At 41.5% G+C, this 20,557-nt stretch overlaps 1 protein-coding gene across 4 annotated transcripts in view; it reads left to right on the top strand.

Annotated features, from left to right (window-relative positions):
• The window catches only part of TMEM156 (transmembrane protein 156), a 62,710-nt gene that overhangs the window by 31,279 nt on the left and 10,874 nt on the right, over window positions 1–20,557 (top strand). For 3 of the 4 annotated variants that reach the window (XM_050792042.1, XM_050792040.1, XM_050792041.1), the window contains exons 3-5: window positions 3,470–3,730; window positions 8,403–8,522; window positions 10,922–11,005. In XM_050792042.1, coding sequence (XP_050647999.1) covers window positions 3,470–3,730; window positions 8,403–8,522; window positions 10,922–11,005 — 465 coding nt within the window. Of the gene's footprint in view, window positions 1–3,469; window positions 3,731–8,402; window positions 8,523–10,921; window positions 11,006–17,556; window positions 17,728–20,557 lie in introns of all 4 variants that reach the window. The other variant, XR_007725929.1, reaches the window with a different exon arrangement.

Here is a 20,557-nt window from a genome sequence, read left to right on the forward strand (position 1 = left end):
TCCATGTGCAAGTTTGTTACATGAATATATTTTGTGTAATTGTGAGACTTGGGCTTCTAGTGCACCCATCACCAAAATAGTGACCATTGTACCCAATAGGTAATGTTTCAACCCTCACCCCCCTGCCCCTTGGCATTGACTTTGGATGACGTTCTTACTCAAGTAGTGCTGTAACTCCTCCAGGTTCTGGGCTGAATCCAACAGAAAGCAAATTGTGAAAATACCTCTATGATGATAGAGAACTAGGAAGTGTTTTAAGGGTTGGTAGCTCACAGATCTCACTTCTCTGCTTCCTTTAAAGGTGAAAACAGCACATTGACACGTTGACCCAGTTGCTGTGGCTCTGTAACAAAGTACCTCAAAAACTCAATGGTTTTAAACAGCAATAATTGTATTATTTATTTTCTTTTTTTGTGTGGGTCCTAGATAACTCTATTACATTTTCTTTATCCACTCATCTATCAATGGACATTGTTCTCTCTCTCTCTCTCTCTTTCTCTCTCCCTCTCTCTCTAGATACCTATCTAGCTAGATTACATTTTCTTTGTCTACTCATCTATCAATGGACATTGATGTTGTTTCTATTCTTGGCTGTTGTGAATGATGCTGCAATGAACATGAGAATGCAGGCTGTGTCTTCAAGATGCTGATTTCAATTCTTTTGACTATATACCAAGAAGTAGAATTGCTGGATCATATGGTGGTTCTGTTTTTAATTTTTTGAGGAACTGCCATACAGTTTTCCATAGTGGCTGGACCATTTTACAATCCCACCAACACTGTGCAAGAGCTTCAATTTCTCCACATTTTTTGCCAACACTTACCTTTCTTTTCTTTTCTTTCTTTTTTTTTTTTTTTGAGATGGAGTTTCACTCTGTCGTCAAAGCTGGAGTGAAATGGCACAGTCTCAGCTCACTGCAACCTCTGCCTCCTGGTTTCAAGCAATTCTCCTGCCTCAGCCTCCTGAGTAGCTGGGATTACAGACGCCTGCCACCATGCCAGGCTAATTTTTTAATTTTTGTTTTTTTTGTATTTTTAGTAGAGATGGTGTTTCACCATGTGTTGGCCAGGCTGGTCTCAAACTCCTGACCTCATGTGATCCACCTGTCTCGGTCTCCCAAAGTCTTGGGATTACAGGTGTGAGCCACTGCACCCTGTCTTTTTTTTTTTTTTTTCTTAATGATGGCCATCCTGACAGGTGTGAGGTGTTTCTGATTGTAGTTTTGACTTGCATTTTCCTAATGATTAGTAATATTGAGCACCTTTTCACATATATCAATAGGCCATATGTCTTTGTTGGAGAAATGTATATGAAAGTCTTTCGCCCACTTAAAAGTATTTGATATGTATTTATTTTGCACTTGAGTTATAGGAATTCCTGATGTGTTTTGGATATTAACCTTTTATCAGATAAACGGTTTGAAAATATTTTATCTTATTCTGTCGGTTGTCTTTTCACTCTGTTGATTGTTTCCTTTATATGGTCTTCCTACCTGGGCTAGTTTGGGTGTCTTCACATCATGGTGGCCTTAAGGTTTTGAACTTATACATAGTGGTTCAAGGCTCCAGTATGAGTGTTCTGAAAAGCAAGATGGGAATTTCTTTGCCTTTTCTGACTTAGTCATGCAGTGTCACTTCCTCTGCTCTTGATTGGTTATAAGCAAATCACAAACCCTCCCAGATTCAAGGGAAAAGAAACTATTTATTTATGTATTTATTTTTTCGAGACGGAGTCTTGCTCTCTCACCAGGCTGGAGTGCAGTGGCACGATCTTGGCTCACTGCAGCCTCCCCCTCCCAGATTCAAGTGATTCTCCTGCTTCAGCCTCCCGAATAGCTGGGATTACAGGCACGTGCCACCACACCCAGCTAATTTTTTGTATTTTAGTAGAGACGGGGTTTCATCATGTTGGTCAGGATGATCTCAATCTCTTGACCTCGTGATCCACCTGCCTTGGCCTCCCAAAGTGCTGGGATTACAGGCATGAGCCACTGAGCCTGGCTGGGAAAAGGAATTATAAGCAAATTACAAATGCTACCAGATTCAAGGGGAAATAAATTAGATTCCTTAATGAGCAAATGGTGAAGTTTTAGGGTAACATGTGTGTTATGGATTGAACTGTGTCCTCTCAAATTCACATGTTGAAGTCCTAACCCTCAATACCTCAGAATATGACATTATTTGGAAATAGGGTCATTGTAGATGTAGTTAAGATGAGGTCATTAGGATAGGCCCCAATCCAATATGACTGATCTTCTTACAAAAAAGGAGAAGTTTGGACACAGAGACATGCACACAGGGAGAATGACATGTGAAGATGGAGGCAGAGAGCAGGATGATGCATCTCCAAGTCAATGAATGCCAAAGGTTATCAGCAAATCACCATTAGCTAGGAGAGGGGCCCAGAACACAGCCCTCAGAACAAATCAACTCTGCCAACACCTTGATCTCACACTTCCAGACTTTAGAACTGTGAGACAAACTTCTGTTCTTTTTTGTTTTGCTGTGTTTTATTTTGTTTTGTTTTGTTTTGAGACAGTCTCACTCTGTTACCCAGGCTGGAGTGCAGTGGTGTGATCTTGACTCACTGCAACTTCCGCCTCCCAGGTTCAAGTGATTCTTCTGCCAAGTAGCTACACCTACAGGCATGCGCCACCATGCCCGGCTAATTTTTGTATTTTTAGTAGAGATGGGATTTTGCCATGTTGGCCAGGCTGGTCTCGAACTCCTGACCTCAGGTGATCTGCCTGCCTTGGCCTCCTAAAGTGCTAGGATTACAGGCATGATCACCGTGTCTTGCCCAAACTTCTGTTCTTTAAATCCCCCAGTTTATGGTACTTTGTTACAGCAGCCCTAGAAAACTAGTACAGTGTGGAACGGGAAATATTGTTGTGACCATATTGGTCACACAATACAGTCTGTCCCACGGGTCACTGGGGAAATGTGTGTATTTTCTTTGAGATGCTCCAATCCTATTCCAACACTACCACTACCTGGTCTCCATGATATTAAAAAATATAATCACCTTATTAATTATTTTTAGGTTGGCTGCAGTGGCTCATGCCTGTAATCCCAGCACTTTGGGAGGCTGAGGAGGGAGGATCCCTTGAGTCCAAAAGTTGGAGACCAGCCTGGATAACATAGCAAGACCCAATCTCTACAAAAAAATTTTAAAAATTAGCTGAGCATAGTGGCACTTGCCTGTAGTCCCAGCTACTCAGGAGGCTAAGGTGGGAGGATTGCTTGAGCCTGGGAGCGTGAGGCTGCAGTGAGCCGTGATTACGCCACTGCATTCAAGCCTGGGCGACGGAGTGGACCCTGTCTCAAAAATATGTATATATTTTTAGTGTAGCTAACTTCTTGTTTCTACTTTCTTGTATAGAAAGGAAGAGATTTAGTTTTGAATTGTATGTGTTTTCTTGCTATGTATTAATATTTTGCAAATAACATTTTCTTAATCACTTTCTAGTTCTTATCAGGAGAGGATCAATGGAAGTGAAAGCAAATGATTTTCATTCACCTTGTCAGCACTTTAACTTCACTGTAGCTCCTCTGGTTGACCACTTGGAGGAATATAGCACTACCTGTCATCTAAAAAACCACACTGGAAGATCAGCAATCATGGAGGATGAGCCAAGCAAGGGGAAATCTATAAACCATACTTGTAGAATCATGGAATACCCGAACGATTGTATACACATTTCTTTGCACCTAGAGATGGATGTAAAAAGTAAGTTTTTAAGGAAACTAAAGGGAAAAGGCGTTATCTGATATAGATATATAAAGTTAAGTAAGGGCTATCACATTAACTGAAAGCCAAATAGCTGAAGAATTTTACTGATGAAATAATATAGCCTGAAATAATGTTAGTCTATTTATCTGTTTACTTTTCCTTCAAAGTGTGCCTTTCATGGGGCCTACCTGTAACCTGAGAAAGAAGAGGCATTTATGTGTCACAATTTGAGGAGCACTGGAAAGACCTTCTGCCCCAGAAAATGTTTTTCTTGTTGTTGCAGTGGGGTGGTGGTGGTGGTTTGAGACACAGTCTCACTCTGTCACCCAGGCTGGAGTGCAGTAGCACGATCACAGCTCACTGCAGCCTTGATTTCCCGGGCTCAGGTGATCCTCCCACCTCAGCCTCCTGAGTAGCTGGGACTACAGGTGTGCACCACCACACCTGGTTAATTTTTTGTATTTTTAGTAGAGACGGGGTCTTGTCATGTTGCCCGGGCTGGTCTTGAACTCCTAGGCTTAAGCAATCCACCTGCCTTGGCCTACCAAAGTGCTGGGATTACAGGTATGAGCCACCACAGAATAACTTTGAAACATGCCTATTTTCTGTGCATGAAGTAATACCACCATATTTGTGTACTAAAGGGAGGTATTTCTTTTAAAATATAAATATCGGCTGGGTGCAGTGGCTCACACCTGTAATCCCAGCACTTTGGGAGGCCGAGGTGGGAGGATCATGAGGTCAGGAGTTCGAGACCATCCTGGCTAACACAGTGAAACCCCATTGCTACCAAAAATACAAAAAATTAGCTGGGCATGGTGGCTTGTGCCTGTAGTCCCAGCTACTTGGGAGACTGAGGCAGGAGAATTGCTTGAACTCGGGAGGCGGTGGTTGCAGTGAGCCGGGATCGCGCCACTGTACTCCAGCCTGGGCAACAGAGTGAATATATATACACACATTGTGATATGCTATTAAAGTTTTGTTTTGAGTTGATTTAACATGTCTTGTCCTTGAGCTGAGAACCAGGCCTGGATGAAATGGGAGTTTGATGTAATGCTGTGAAGATAGGGTGAGGTACAGATTAGGCACCTAGAGGAAAAAATAGAAGATTAAAAGGCAAATCTTACATACTTGCATATCTTAATTCTGTTTAAGGTTGGTTAACTTTCTAGTTACCCTATTCCAAAATACCACAATTATTCCTTTCTACTAAGCAGTATGCCCTACTTCACCCCAAAAATCTATTCCTGAAGAGTATCTTTTGATACATTCATTTAAGGGTGCCTGCTGTATGCTAGGCAGTGTGTCAGGTATTGGGATGGTGAAGTTAGATGACGTGAAACAATCTAAAAGAGGGTGACCCCTCACCTACACCAGCAAGTGCCTTCCAGGGCTACAGGTGCTATGGGAGAGTAATTTGCTGTCCTTTTTGATATTCCAGACATACGGAAGCCTTTCAGATTGCTTTAGAATGCTTTCCTAGAGCTTTAATTATTGTAAAGGTAATGATTTTCAAAATATTACATTCACTTTAAAGCAAACAGAAACATATAATGTGCATGCATTTTTTAAGATAAATCATGAGACTTCAAAGAAATTTCTCCTGTGACTAAGTTTTCCCACAGCCCTATAACCTCTGCAATTAGGGGTCATTTCAAGGTGTGTGCGTGTGTGGGGGCTGGAGGATCTGAGTAGATCTGAACAGAAGGATCAGTGCCCTCTGACTGAGGAGTGAATGAGTTGGAAGATGGACTCTGGAAAGATTGCCTAGAGAAGGTGACTGTAGTGAAATCTGAAGGGTAAAGAAGTTTAGATTATAGACATCAAAAACATATTTTTTTCAATGTACATTTGTATATCCATCAAACTGTATTTTACATTTTTTCTAAAATAAAGAAAAAATAAGCACTTCCATAATAATAATTTTAAGATTTTGTGTGTGTGTTCATGGAAAAAAATCCATAAATTCTAATAACAGTTAATTATAGTTAGCAGCTTTTTGGTGTCCACAACTCAGAAAGATAGCAGTGGTGCACAAATATGTACTCTTGTATTCTGCAAAAAGCATATTCATTTTGCCATGTGTAGAAAGTTAAAGGTGGCTGGGCACGGTGGTGGCTCATGCCTGTAATCCTAGCACTTTTGGAGGCTGAGGCGATTGTATTGCTTGAGCACAGGAGTTCGAGACCAGCCTGGACAACATAGTGAAACTCTAACTCTACAAAAAGGATGAAAATAAGCTGGGTGCACACTTTTAGTCCCAGCGATTTCGGAGACTGAGGCAGGAGGATTGCTTGAGATAGGGAAGACAAGGCTGCAATGAGCTGTGATTAGGCCACTGCACTCCAGCCTGGGTAACAGAGTGAGACACTGTCTCAAAAAAAAAAAAAAAAAAAAAAAAAAAAAAAAAAGAAAGTTAAAACTTTTTTCATAGTTTACTCTTCTGTGCAAAAACTAATTTGATCTTGCTTAAAAGCCTTCTCAGCTGGGCACGGTGGGTCACGCCTCTAATCCTAGCACTTTGGGAGGCCAAGGTGGGTGGATCACCTGAGGTCAGGGGTTCGAGACCAGCCTGACAAACAGGAAGAAACCCCATCTCCACTAAAAATACAAAATTAGCCAGGTGTGGTGGTGCATTCCTGTAATCCTAGCTATTCGGGAGGGTGGGGCAGGAGAATCCCTTGAACCTGGGAGGCGGAGGTTGAAGTAAGCTGAGGTTGCACCACTGCACTCCAGCCTGGGCAACAGAGTGAGACTCTGTCTCAAAAAAAACAAAAAACAAAACAAAAAACAAAAAACAAAAAACAAAAGAAAGCAACAACAACAACAAACTTTGTACTTTTGTGGGAGTAAAAGCCTTCTCCATTAGGGGGTGAAACTAAATTTAATCCACTCTGGTAAATTTACTCTAAGACAATAATTTAAACTGTTCCTTCATGTTCCCCCCAGATTTCAGTCTGTTTCCCCTTGCTCCTCTCCAAGAAGGCTGCAGGGATGGGTGGGCAGCGCGGGACCCTAGGAGATACACTCTTCTGAGATCATGCTGGTGGCTGCACTGGCTGGTCTGGTCCCCATTGTGCGTCCTGTGCTATTGTAATATGAAGTTGGTTCTGTTTCCATAGCTTTATCAGTGCCCAATGACACCTTGGTCTTTGGACCCATCCTGACTGTTGCTGGCACTGCCAATGTTCTCTGCCATTTAACTTCATGCTTTTATGTTGCTGCATGAGGAATGCAAGCCTGGCAGCTGAAGAGCATGGCATAGTCTTGGGGAGGCTGAGCGCTGCCATCCCAATCCACCTCTGCCCTTTTTCTACTTAGCTGCCCCTCTAAGTGAATGCTTAATGCCTATTTAGTGTACATCCGGGTTCCTGTAAAGGGGACACCCAGGTTATGAACCCCACAAAGGCAGTTTATGCCAAGAGTATAAACGTGGTATACATTCTGCTAAGGTGAATAAGTACTAGCTGTGTTTTGTATGCAAAGAAGAGTGTACGCAGGGTGGGCTTAGAAAGTCAGTAGACAGGCCGGGCGCAGTGGCTCACGCCTGTAATCCCAGCACTTTGGGAGGCCGAGGTGGGTGGATTGCCTGAGACCAGGAGTTCAAGACCAGCCTGGCCAACATGGTGAAACCCTGTCTCTACTAAAAATACAAAAAATTAGCCGGGCGTGGTGGCAGGCACCTGTAATCCCGCTACTTGGGAGGCTAAGGCAGGAGAATTGCTTGAACCCAGGAGGTGGGGGTTGCCGTGAGCCGAGATTACGCCATTGCACTCCAGCCTGGGCAACAAAAGGAAAACTCCATCTAAAACAAAATAAAATAAAAAATGAGTCAGTAGACAGTTGTATGTTAGCTATGATGAGGCCACACTTGCATGAGTCACTGATTCCTGATTCTCCTGGCCAGTGTGTCTTTATGAGACCATGGAAGACCATGCTAAGTTATTGCTGCATGGTGACCGTCCTTCCCATGTTGCCTCATTGTCATCTGAATGAATGAGTTTATACCTGAATCCTTATTAAGTTTAGGCCAGGACAACTACGTTTAATTAACGTATGCACTTGATCTGATCATTGGCCTGCAAAGCACTGTATTTACCACATATTACCCTGTGGAAAGAGGGTCTGATTATTCATTGTCCTCACCACTTATGTGCCTCAGACCAGTCCTTTGACTGCCTGCCTTTCTCTTTCTTCCCCATCTTCCTTGTACTCACTGCATCTTTGTTGATTTGAGGACATAATTTTGGGCTGCCTGGCTCAGGGTCAGAATCATGAATTGTAAGTGGCTCTGATTCTGGGACTGCTATGTTGTGGTCTTACCCTAGTTACAACAACGTTACAACTAACGAGGATAGTGAAACTAATATCAGCATAACCAGGATAGTGAAACTAATATCAGCATAACCTGTAAGTGAAATGAATCCTAGAATTTTGGAACCAAATGCATACCCGGAAGCTACCTGCTCAAGTTTTCCCATTTAATACCTTCATTTAATATATCAAGAAAGAATTCAGGAGAGCTAGTGACCCTGTACCAGTGATGGTCATAATTTCAGCTTTTCAGTTCAGGGCAGAATATGTTGTAGAACTCGGCTACCCTGCCACATTGCCTTTTATCTGTTGAATAATTTTACTGGGTTTTTACAGTATTTTTTTTTCTTTACAGATATCACTTGTTCCATGAAGATCACTTGGTATATTTTAGTTCTATTAGTTTTTATGTTTTTGATCATCCTCACTATCCGCAAAATACTTGAAGGCCACAGAAGAGTGCAGAAGTGGCAGAGTAAGTATAATCCCTGTAGTGCCAAGGAACTCCTGATCTCTTCTTTGGATTTAATTTCCTTTTTAGTTCAATTTAGCATTTCTTGTGCACCTACTGTGTATAAGTGGCGATTCTAGGTAACCCAAGGAATAAAAACATAGATAAGACACAGTTCCAGCATGCAAGGAGCTTCATTCATCTTTCTTCTACTCGGGCAAGTGAGTAGGAGAGGAAGAAAGACTGGGTGAATAGGAAGAAGCTGATGGGCTGGACATTGAGCAGGACTTAGTGGAAGTGAGGGCGGAGAGAGAGAGAAGAACAGGTAGTGGGGATAAAGAATTTCAGGCCGGGCATGGTGACTCATGCCTGCAATCCCAGCACTTTGGGAGGCCGAGGCAGGCAGATCACCTGAGGTCAGGAGTTCGAGACCAACCTGGCCAACACGGTGAAACCCCGTCTCTACTAAAAATACAAAAATTAGCCGGGCGTGGTGGTGCAAGCCTATAATCTCAGCTACTCGGGAGGCTGAGGCAGGAGAATCACTTGAACCCAGGAGGTGGAGCTTGCAGTGAGCTGAGGTTGCGCCACTGCGCTCCAGCCTGGACAACAGAACAAGTCTCAGTCTAAAACAAGAATTTCAGAGTTGGAGATCCTGAACAGAGTGGCTGTAGGTGGTGAGTGTGAGGCAAGTCAACCTTAATAAGCATGGGGGTACCAGATTTTTGGTAGGGCAGATCTAAAAAAAATTAGAAATTAGGAATCGGGACAGTAGGAGCGATGTTAAAAATATTTAATAACTCATATGACCTAGGCACCCACCTATCAGGATGGACATTGATTGTAAATTACTGGTATGATGCTACTGGTGTGTACTCATGCAGATACTGGCTCTACTGGCATGCCCCCATGCATAAAATGGATGACTATCAGGCCCAATGGACAGTTCATAGTACGAATAGCTAGTCTCTTAAAGACAGTGCAAAATGTGTCACTATGAGAATAGGCACTAAAAATAAATGGATTTATGTTAGAGTCCTGGTACTACCACTTACTAGCTATGTGACATTAAGCACGTTATTTAAATTATGTGAGCATCCCTTACCTCCTCTGTAAAACAAGGATAATCACCACTACCACACAGGGTTGAGGTAAGGAAATAAAGAGAAATTACTTCCAAAGTTTACCACAGTGTCTAGTGCATAATTAGTTGTCATTAAAGGACAGCAGTATTGTGGTGGTTGTATGATTTCCCAAGGCTCGTTCCTTCTTTACCAGGCAAGGCTGTGTTAGCCAATTCAGTAGGCGGAACAAGTGGTTGCCTCTAGGTTTCAGTAAAGTTGCGATTAATTCTTTTGACTAAGTATTTGTTGCAGATATTTTTGAGTGCAGTTTCATATCAAGTGTTATCATTGATACTTTAGTAATAAAGCCTTTTGTGCTGTGGTTAATAACATAATCAATACTGTTTATTTGTGGAATAACCATTTTCAGAGCATTTTCACTAGATTCTTAAAGTATGTAAACAGGATATATGCTATTTTTATTTTATAGATAAAAATCCCCTGAGACTCAGAGAGGTGAAGTGTTTATCCAAAGCTGTGCAGCTAGTAAAATGTCAGAACTAAGACGTAGGATATTTAGTTTTGAAAAATCTATTATTTAAAGTAAATCTGTGTTATTTATAAATATTGTATAGTTCTGAGTTTCTTGACCCATTTTTCCATATGAAAAGCTATAAGCAAAGAGAGATAGAAGTGAGCTAGAAAAAAATACCTAGAAGGAGACCAGTAGTGGGGAGTCAAATTAAATTCTTACAAATATCTGCCCAAATGACAGACTTAGTGATTTTCAAAGGCTTGCAAATCCAAGCATACAAAGTAATAAAAAATGTCACACTATTTAGGACATTAAATGTTATTGAATATTAAATATACATTAAATATTCTTCACATCATATCTATGTATATAATAAGATAATATACTTTTCTATGTATAAGCACTGTCGCTTTTTTTTTTTTTTTTTTTTTTTTTTGAGATGGAGTCTCGCTCCTTCACCCAGGTTGGAGTGCAGTGGCACGATCTCGGCTCACTGCAACCTCCACCTCCTGGGTTCAAGCGATTCTTTTGCCTTGGCCTCCCAAGTAACTGGGACTACAGGCGTGCACCACCATGCCTGGCTAAGTTTTGTATTTTTTAGTAGAGATGGGGTTTTATCATATTGGCCAGGCTGGCTTCAAACTCCTGACCTCATGATCCGCCTGACTCGGCCTCCCAAAGTGCCGGGATTACAGGCGTGAGCCACCACACCTGGCAGTGAATGGCTCCATTCTTTTTCGTAATCCTTTGAACCAACATGGGGAATATATGTTAACAATGTGCTTTTTTACCACCTAAATACTTCATTTCTTTTCTGGGAATAGGTCATAGAGACAAATCTACATCTGTTCTCTTAAGAGGAAGTGATTCGGAGAAACTGAGAGCATTGAATGTGCAGGTTATTTCAGGTAAGTTCTGTAGCATGTAAACAAAACAGCACTCAGGAAATTCCAAAGCTTCATGGTTTCACCACAGAGTAAACTCAAGATCTGAGATCTGAGCTTATGTAAATTAGCCTTGTATCTGGAATCACAGAGCTGTGGGCAAATGAAATCTAGTTTAATATGTCTTATTATCAGGGGACAGTGACAATCTAAACTATCTCCTTAAATAATGGAAAGTTTGCTTAATTGGCAAGAAGAAATTCATGTGAGTAGGCAGAGGAGAGAAAGCAATAGGGATAAGCCTTAGATTTATTTTTAAATGAGACAAGATACCATTATTCCCCAGAATTGCAAGAAGTAATTGCAGAGTGGGCATGACTTTCGCTGGAGCCTTCACTTAGCAGAGGGTGTCATTGTGTAAAGAGAACTTCTAATAGCCCCAATTAAAAAGCCCCCTGTCCTCTCCTGAGAAACAGAAATGGAATAAGGGAATTCTAATTAGAGCAGGGAAGGGGGCTGTTAGCGCAGATGTTGTGGTTCAATCTCTTTCTTCTAATTGTGAAGCCTCCTTTTGGATTCAAGCTGTCAAATCACGTTAAAAAGAGAAAGAGGGAGAGTGTGACATGGACAAAGGCCTCTTCTTCAGCAGAGAGAAATAATATCCTTGACCATGAAAAACCACAGAATTACGAGTGCTGTTACCAAAGCTCCTTGTACATAGAAAGCGAGCAGGCGTCTTTGTACTTTGTGCGAAGTTAGAAAAAAAAGCAAGCTTCAAGTCTGGTGTGTAAACAGTTTTCAAAAATGGGAGGATGTCAAACAAACCTCCAGTCCCCCACCCTACAGCTGCATCGGTAGCGACATAGAGATTTGCACCACATTTCACTGGGGACTTTGTTCACCCTGGGCTTTTGTTAGCCATTTAAATTAGCAGATACACGGAACCCTAGCTTGAGTGCACCTAAGGAGCTCAAATATTTTAAAAATGTAGACATTCTACCTGGCATTAGCAGTGAAATTATTGAGCTACGACTGATAATAAGCATTAACTGAATGATCATTTGACACCAGTTAAATGTGGGGTAAGTTGATGGAAATTTTGTCTAGTCAATGAAAATTTTGTTTAATTAATACATTAAAAGCCACAACATTGTTTTAAATGGCAAAATTAATTTTTAAAAGGAGAAAATGCATTTTTCCCTGTGCTCCCCTCTTACTCAGTACATGTGTCCAAATAGGAGGAATGTTTTAACACAGTTCTGCGGGGCTTTTTGGTCACCTTAGGAATTCTGGTGGTTTCTGTTTTCAAGTCGTAATTTTGAGCACTGCAGTCTTGTCTAAGAAAAAGTCCATAGTTCCCCTGTCAACCCATATAGTCAAGGGAATCACAAATTTTAAGTACTAGCTAACCACAAGACTAACCTCACAAAGTTGTATTTATGAGCCTGTGACTTTCATCCACCAAAGAAACCTGTCTTAGCCATCCTTTACCTTTAATAGCTCTCACTAAAAATCCTCTGGCTTTATTACCAGGCATATAATATTAATGTTTAGTGTAGGCCAAGGGGTGATGGCCTTTTTTAAATCCAAGAACTCTTTTGAGGCTTTAGCATCTTAAAGAGAGAAACAGGCAGACTCTTTCTTATTTATATTCTTTTAACCTAAATGCAGTCTTTTCCTTCCCTATTATAAGTTGCTTTTCTGAGAGAGAAATGGAAAGGAAATCACGTCTCCCTCGAGTGCCGTTTTTAAGGCCTCTCTTTGTAGTGATGGATTATAGGCAGCAGTGAGAATGTACAGGAAAAATGTGTCAGCATGGTTCTCTGGAGATGCAGTAACATGGGTAGAAAAAAAAATGTAGTTCAAAGCACTGGTGACTGTGTGTCACATTCAGCAGAAGCAGCTTGTTGTCGACCCTCGCCACACATTCCAGGATGTCGCTCCACTTGTTCATGCATTTAAGAGTGAGTATTGTTACACACACACACACACACACACACACACAGAGAGAGAGAGAGAGAGAGAGAGAGAGAGAGAGATAAATGGGCTCGTGCTTCTAAAAGAAGCTTATTCATCCTACAAGAGAGAAATAAGGAGAGGTTACCAGGACGCAGGCACCACATTGTGCCTGGCGCGTTCTAGGGGCATGGTGGACACTGATGGAATAGATGCATCCTGCTGCTGTGGAAAGAGATGTCAAACCGAATCAAATCCCCATCTTTTATATGTCTCTAATATTTCCCTCCTTGCTTTGAGAAGTGTGAGAGCTTATGTTTTCTGGCTGGGCATTAATCTATTTTCCATATTATTCATTTAACTATCATCTTCACACAGGTGATCTCTGTCTTATTTATCTGTGGATTGTTGTTGCTAGCATAATATCTGGCACTATAAAAGCTTATTAAATCTCATAAACCCTAAAGGGAAATGAGTATAGAGTAAAAAGAGAGGATGAGCAAGAAATGAGTCTGAGGGATTGGGAAATATGACAACAAAGAAAGAGACAGAGTAATTACAGGGCATAGAATTCCACTTTATTACAGAAGGCGTAGCATGCTTTGTAGAAGGGCTAAGGATATCAAAGAGTCATAAAAAACATTGACTGCCTTGAAGAAGGGATTTTGAAAGCTATGCAAAAGTAACTCTAGGCCGAGTGTCGTGGCCCATGCCTGTAATCCCAGCACTTTAGGAAGCCGAGGTGGGAGGATCACTTGAGTCCAGGAGTTCAAGACCAGCCTGGGCAACATAGTGAAACCCTATCTCTACAAAAAATAAACAAAATTAGCCAGGCATGGTGGCACATGCTTATAGTCATGCTACTCAGGAGGCTGAGGTGGGAGGATTGGTTAAGCCTGGGAAGTTGAGGCCACAGTGAGCTGAGGTCACGCCACTGCACTCTAGACTGGATAACAGAGCAAGACTGTGTCTCAAAAAAAAAAAAAGTAACTTTAAAACTTACCCCTAGAATCAGTGCCTAATGGGTTGTCCATGTTGGGAAACCAAAGCCAGGGGCAGGAGGAGTGGATTAGAATCTGAATCGCTGGGTGCAAATGATAGAAGCCCACTTGACTGACTGCAGCGAGGACATTTATTGGAAAACCAGTAGGTAGCCCACGGAAACGACAGGCAGGCTAGGGAATCTGAGCGTGGAAAATAAACAGGCATTAAGGTGGGGGAGGGCAGGAAACCAAAAATACAGCCCAAGTTGCATGTCAGGAATGGTCTTGTGAGAAAGCCTCTGCTGATGTCCCCCCACTCTGAACTGCTGGGGCCACCCCTCTGACTGCCTTGCAGCTTTGCATCTTGCCTCAGGATTGCAAGCTCCAAGGAGGGGTGTTAGGGGAGGCCATACAGTGGTACTCTGGGTGTCGGGAAGCAGGGAGAGGGGACAATATCTGCCCTTCTGGCTTTCTGCACACTTGTCATCACCCCTGACATGTCCACATGCTGGACTGTCAAACAAATATCGACAACATCAGGTTTCCGGGATCAGAGTTTCCATCCACTCGTGCTGCGTGGGTCAGCGAAAAGTTCATTTCATATCTCTCCTACATGTCCATTAAAAAGAGTGAAATCCTTGAAACTTGAAATTCTTCACCGTTGTATTAGTCAGGGTTCTCTCGAGGGGTAGAACTAATAGGACAGATGTCTTTGTAAAGGGAAGTTTATTAAGGAGCATTGACTCACATGATCACAAAGTGGGGTCCCACAATAGGCCATCGGCAAGCTGAGGAGTAAGGAAGCCAGTGCGGGTCCCAAAGCTGAAGAACGTTGGAATCTGATGTTTGAAGGCGGGAAGCATACAGCACGGAGAAAGATGAAGTCCAGAAGACGTAGTCAGTCTAATCTTTCCACGTTCTTCTGCCTGCTTTCATTCTGGCTTCATGGCTGCTGATTAGATGTGCCCACTCAGATTGAGGGTGGGTCTGCCTTTCCCAGTCCACTGACTCAAATGTTAATCTCCTTTGGCTACACCCTCACAGACACACCCAGGAACAATACTTTGCATCCTTCAATTCAATCAAGTTGACACTCGATATTAACCATTATAACCATTCAGTATTTAACCAATATTTATTGAATACCGACTATGGGCCAGCCATTATACTAAGCATTGGTGTTATAGTGGTACATACCATATGCACGGTCCCTGCCTTTATAGAGCTTCCAGCATAGTTAAGGAGATTCTACCTGTGGTTGACGTAGGAGAAGGGAAACTAATATCTCATTAAGCACCTTCCATGTGTTCTGTACTTTCATGCACATCATTTCATTTGATTTCAAAAGAACTCCATTTTCTTCCTGATGAGAAAACTGAAGATAAGAGAGTTTAAGTAACTGGTTCATAGCTGGTTTCTAACAGAGCCAGGATTCAAACTCAGTTCTGTCCAACTGATGCACTTTCTAGCATGCCACGTAATGTCAGTAGTGAGCTGGGAGACTGGGGGTTCAAGCCACAGATCAAAAGTCTTCCTGCTCTTTTGCATTTAACACCGGAAACTGAGACGAAACATTTTCTCTATATAAGGCCGTAAGAGCTTGTGTGTGACAATGTGAGTCATCCTCATTGTGGCATTGGCTGAAATTTTCTTGCAATTAATGTGGGTGGGTTCTGAGGGAACATGAAGCAAAAGAAAACGGAGTTTTATTGTGAAAGAGAATTACTAAATGTCAAAAGGAAGTGGATGACCCCGTAATTTATATTACACCAAAATAAAACTAATGGCAATGTAAAATTATAATTTGCAACATGTTTATGGCCGGTATAATAAAGATTAAGCAGGTTTCAACTTCCTGCAGATGAGAAGATAAATTACTGGTGCCAGATGTCCTGGAACCAAGCAAGATAACATGAAAATTTAATTTTTACTTGCTTAACTATCTTGTTTATGACTCTTAAAATACAGATTTGGGTTCATAAAACAGGAAAGGTTACAGCCATCTGCTTAGTTGCAGAATGGATCAAAGTGAAGAGGATGATTCTTTTTGCAGGAAGAAATTCACAAATGTGAAGAATCTATAGGCGGACTAGGATGATTTATTCTAGTCATTCATTGAATGCCTTTACGTGACAGGCATTTATGCCAGGTCTGGAAGAATTGATGGTAAAACATGTGCACATAAACATCTCCTTCATCTTAATATAGATTGTCCCTGCCTGAACCATCCCGCCTCTCCTGCCACCCCCTACAAACCTGCTCCCCTCCCACCCTGACATTGGCTCGTTAGCTCCCATCCTTCCCATCTGATCTTGGCTTAACTAACAAAGTTGTTTCAGGCCTCCTAGACTAGGTTGATTCTCCTTATGACACACCCTCATAACGCCAGACATCTTTCTTTGCAGCGACAATCACTGTTGCTATTTTACATTTTTGTGTTATTGTGGTTTGTGTTATTATTTGGTTAGTGTTTCTTCCACGAGCGAGTTGGCTCCTTGAGGTCAAGGACACTATCTGATGATACTCATCACTGCATCCCCAGCTCATAGCGTAATGCATATATATGGGCACATCGTAGGTACCCACTAAATATTTGCCAAATAAATACAATTCTACATTGACTGTGTTGAAAGAATGACTGCTGCTGTCTTACAAAAGCCTTTCACATACTTTTACCTTTAACTTACAACTTTTGATTATGCTTATCCAAAATAATAAAAAGAAAATGGTTAAACACTTCATCAGTTTTATCCTTATGGAGCATTAAAGATATCTGCAGTGTGAATTAACCAGAAACTGAATCAGTGGCTCAGAATATTGGCAGCTGTCAGTTCAAGATGTTTTTTTCTTTTTAGTTAATTCTGGAAAATTTTGCAGTCATTTATTTTCCACCCTCATTTTATCTTCACATTGACTAGATTTGGAGCAGATGACTAGTTTTAGGATCATTGTTAATAACAGATGGAACTTTGAACATGGGATGAAGTTGGCACCTGGAATAACAGAAATCTATTTTAAGCAGCCATAATTGGTTCTGTTAGCCCTAAAAGGCTACTCGCTATCTTGGGCTTACAGAAAACTGCCAATGTTTTTATGTGATGAAAAGGTCAGAATGATGTATAGCAATATTGAAGTTCTGCATTTCTATGGTAATAAGGAGACATAATTAAGACTGGAAGGTTTTTTGAAGCCAGATCACAGAACTGAATAAAAATCACTAAGCCGTCAGAAAATTTGCACAGCTGTCTTGGCCTAAGTAATCTATGGAGATTAACCTGAATTCCTTCATTTTTGGGGAAGCTCTTGTGAGGAAACCCAAGTACTTCGTGGATAACAGTTTAGATATTTATTGCCATAGTTTCCACAAACAGTCATGATGGCTGCATCTCCCAAAGTGTGACGGCGAAAGGAAGGAGCTAGGGACATCATTTCCAAGGTCAGCTACCCATAGGCCTCCCCTGCTGAACATATATATGGCTCCTACTAAATTCTGTGCATGCCCCCTGGGAGGGCTTAAAAGATGCTGGTGAAAATATTTTTTGTGCTTGATAGTGCTTTCTATTTTTCCAAGTGTAATATATAAAAATTCACCATTCTCATCTCATTTTATCCTTACCTTTATTTTCCTCCTTTTAGCCTCAAGGCAGCCACACTAGCTTTGCAAAAGCCACAGGGAAGTGATCTTGGTTGCGCAGGTGTCAGTCCCCACTGCCAAAACTTTGAACGGAACGTGTGGGGCAAGGCCAGGACCCTGCCAGGATTGGCCGCTTGGCCGCTGCTGCCCACAAGGCTGCACAGGGGCCTCAGGTCAGTGAATCTATCTGGTCCAGTGCTTCCCTTTAGGCCTGGGGACTTAGCCTCCTGCAATGGCAGCACATCAAGAAGGATCCATTGTATGATGCAGTTCACACCAACAGGTTTATTAAACCTCAAGGCCAGTGCATTCATCCATAAAGGATGATACAATTGAGAGAAATGCAGACCAGACGCTTCTGACAGCAAACGTATTTTCTCTCCCAAGACAGATCCATGTGGGAAGTCAAATCACAGCAAAGCGTTGTTGGTTAGGTCTTAAAACGCATTCCCTTGCCAGACCAGGTGCGGTGGCTCACACCTGTAATCCAACATTTCAGGAGCCTGAGGTGGGAGGATCCCTTGAGCCTGGGAGGTCAAGGCTGTAACGAGATGTGATTGTGCCTCTGCACTCCAGCCTAGGTGACAGAGCGAGACCCTGTCTCAAAAGAAAAAAAAATGCATTCCTTTGGCAGATAGCTTGAGACCTTTCTCCCCATTTTAGGGGTAGCCTGACAAGCTCATTTAACAGAGAGGTTTTAACGTTTAACAAGCTTCGGTTTGGGAATAATTTTTTGAGGATGAATTTGTGTGTCTGTGTGCAGATCGTGTGCTGATTTTATAGATTAAAATCAGGGGAACATTTTATATTTCTTACCCCTAAATCGTGGGTGGCCCTCTAGAATTGCTCCTTGAACTGCCTGAACCCATGCCCTGTTACTGAGAAAAATGAGGCATAGAGGTGTTAAATGATATTCTTTTGATCATTCAGCCCATATTTGTTGAGTACCTATTATGTGTCTAAGGTAGGTTCTGGGGAATAAAACAGTGCCCAGAATATAATCTTTGTGCTCAAGGAGGCAGACAAATGAATAATTACAACAAAGTTGGGTAAGTTCTCATTTGGAAGTGGAGGGCACAGAGGGACATATACTGTGTGATCACCTAACCCTATTTACTCCTTCTTGGTATTTTTTTAAAAGTTACTTTTGGCTTTCCAATATAATAACCAAGTAAAATATAGCTGAACAAGTAGTTTTGGAGATAAGAGCATGAAAAAAAAGGATGAGGCAAATTCCCTTAGTAGCCAAGAGAGGCTGACTAGGATGAGGAAGTTTTAGATGTGCCTTCATGGTGGGAGATGGACCTTGTCTTTGACATGAAAATCATCAGGACCAAAGTAACGAAAACACCTTGCAAGTTTCCATTGCTCAGTGGGAATCAAAAGTTACTTGGGAAAGATGAGTTGAGGTTAGATACCAGATGTCATGGATATAAAGCACCTTTGAAAAACGATAGAAATCTTTTTCTAAAAGAAGAAAAAGAAGAAGCATCTGAGGGCTGCCTGGGCATGGTCAGGGATAGTGTGATAAGGGCTTTATTTGAGAGCATAAGGCATGGAGTTTTATTTTTAATCAAAGTTTCTACTGCTGAAAATCCATTTTGTTCACTAGATTCAGCCAGGTCAAAATTCAGATTGGGATTTAAAAAAATTTTTTTAAGGCTCTTCGAAGTTTCTGAAAAGAAGTCATAGAAATGTTTGTTTCAGAGATTTGACAAATTCATGAAAAGACTGCTGTGAAGCTTTAAAATATTTCTGACTGTTCCTACTGCCTTAACTAGTGTTGGTGAATTAATATTACTTGAAAGAAATTGTATTTCCTATGTAGAACTAGAAAACATTTCTACCCCTTTTAGCTATGCTGAAGAAGGCATTAAAATGACATATATCCTACCTTTTTGCCTTTTAATCAATTTTTAGAAGTTTTGCTATTACCATATAAGTTACATGACTTTGGATACTGGAAGAAACTGAAGATAATGCCCCACTAGAGAATTACTTTAGCCATCATTTTGACAGGCAATCGCTTTCTGTTGTAAATTACAGTTATATTTTATGCTATAAACACCAGCAAACCAAATTAATAAGCAAATAGTCAGCGGTTTGGCTTTTCAACCAAAAGAACTCTGTTAATTTCCTTGGATAATTATTTAGTTTCATGAATAGGCTCTTTTGATATCTTAACCTTTATAAAGAACAATCTCATCTGGGCACGGTGGTTCAAGCCTGAAATCCTAGTATTTTGGAAGGCCAAGGTGGGAGAATCACTTGAGGCCAGGAGTTTGAGACCAGCCTGGCCAACATGGTGAAACCCTGTCTCTACTAAAAATACAAAAATTAGCCAGGTGTGGTGGTGCATGCTTGTAGTCCCAGCTTCTCAAAAGGCTGAGGCAGGAGAATTGCTTGAACTTGGGAGGTGGAGGCTGCAGTGAGCCGAGATTGTGCCACTGCACTCCAGCCTGGGCGACAGAGCGAGACGCCGTCTCAAAAAACAAACAAACAAACAAACAAACAACCCAACAACAACAACAAAAGAACAATCTCAAATGTCAAATTGTGGGTTATAAGATGCTTTGTTATTTGCATGGTAAATTCATTCTGAAGCTTTAATGTGCGTCAGAATCAACTTGGATGTCTATAAAACTCCAGGCTTCTAGGCCTCTATGAAGAGAGATTCTTAATTCAATAGATCTGCAACATGCATTTTAAATAACTACCTCTGTTGATTTTCAGGACAAGGGTCTGTCGGTCACTGTACTTACTAGCTTTCTGTTGTTGTGTAACCAATTACCACACATATAGTGGCTTAAAACAGCACACACTGATTATCTCACAGTTTCTGTTGGTCAGATGTCTGTGTATGGCTTAACTGGATCTTCTGCTGAGGGTCTCACAGGCTGAAATCAAGATGTCAGCGGGACTGCATTCCCATCTGAATGCTATGCATCTATGCTCACTCAGGTTATGGAAAGAATTCATTTACGGCTGTGTCCTGAGGGCCTT

Source organism: Macaca thibetana, chromosome 5, assembly GCF_024542745.1.
Source record: "Macaca thibetana thibetana isolate TM-01 chromosome 5, ASM2454274v1, whole genome shotgun sequence".
NCBI classification, from domain to species: domain Eukaryota; kingdom Metazoa; phylum Chordata; class Mammalia; order Primates; family Cercopithecidae; genus Macaca; species Macaca thibetana.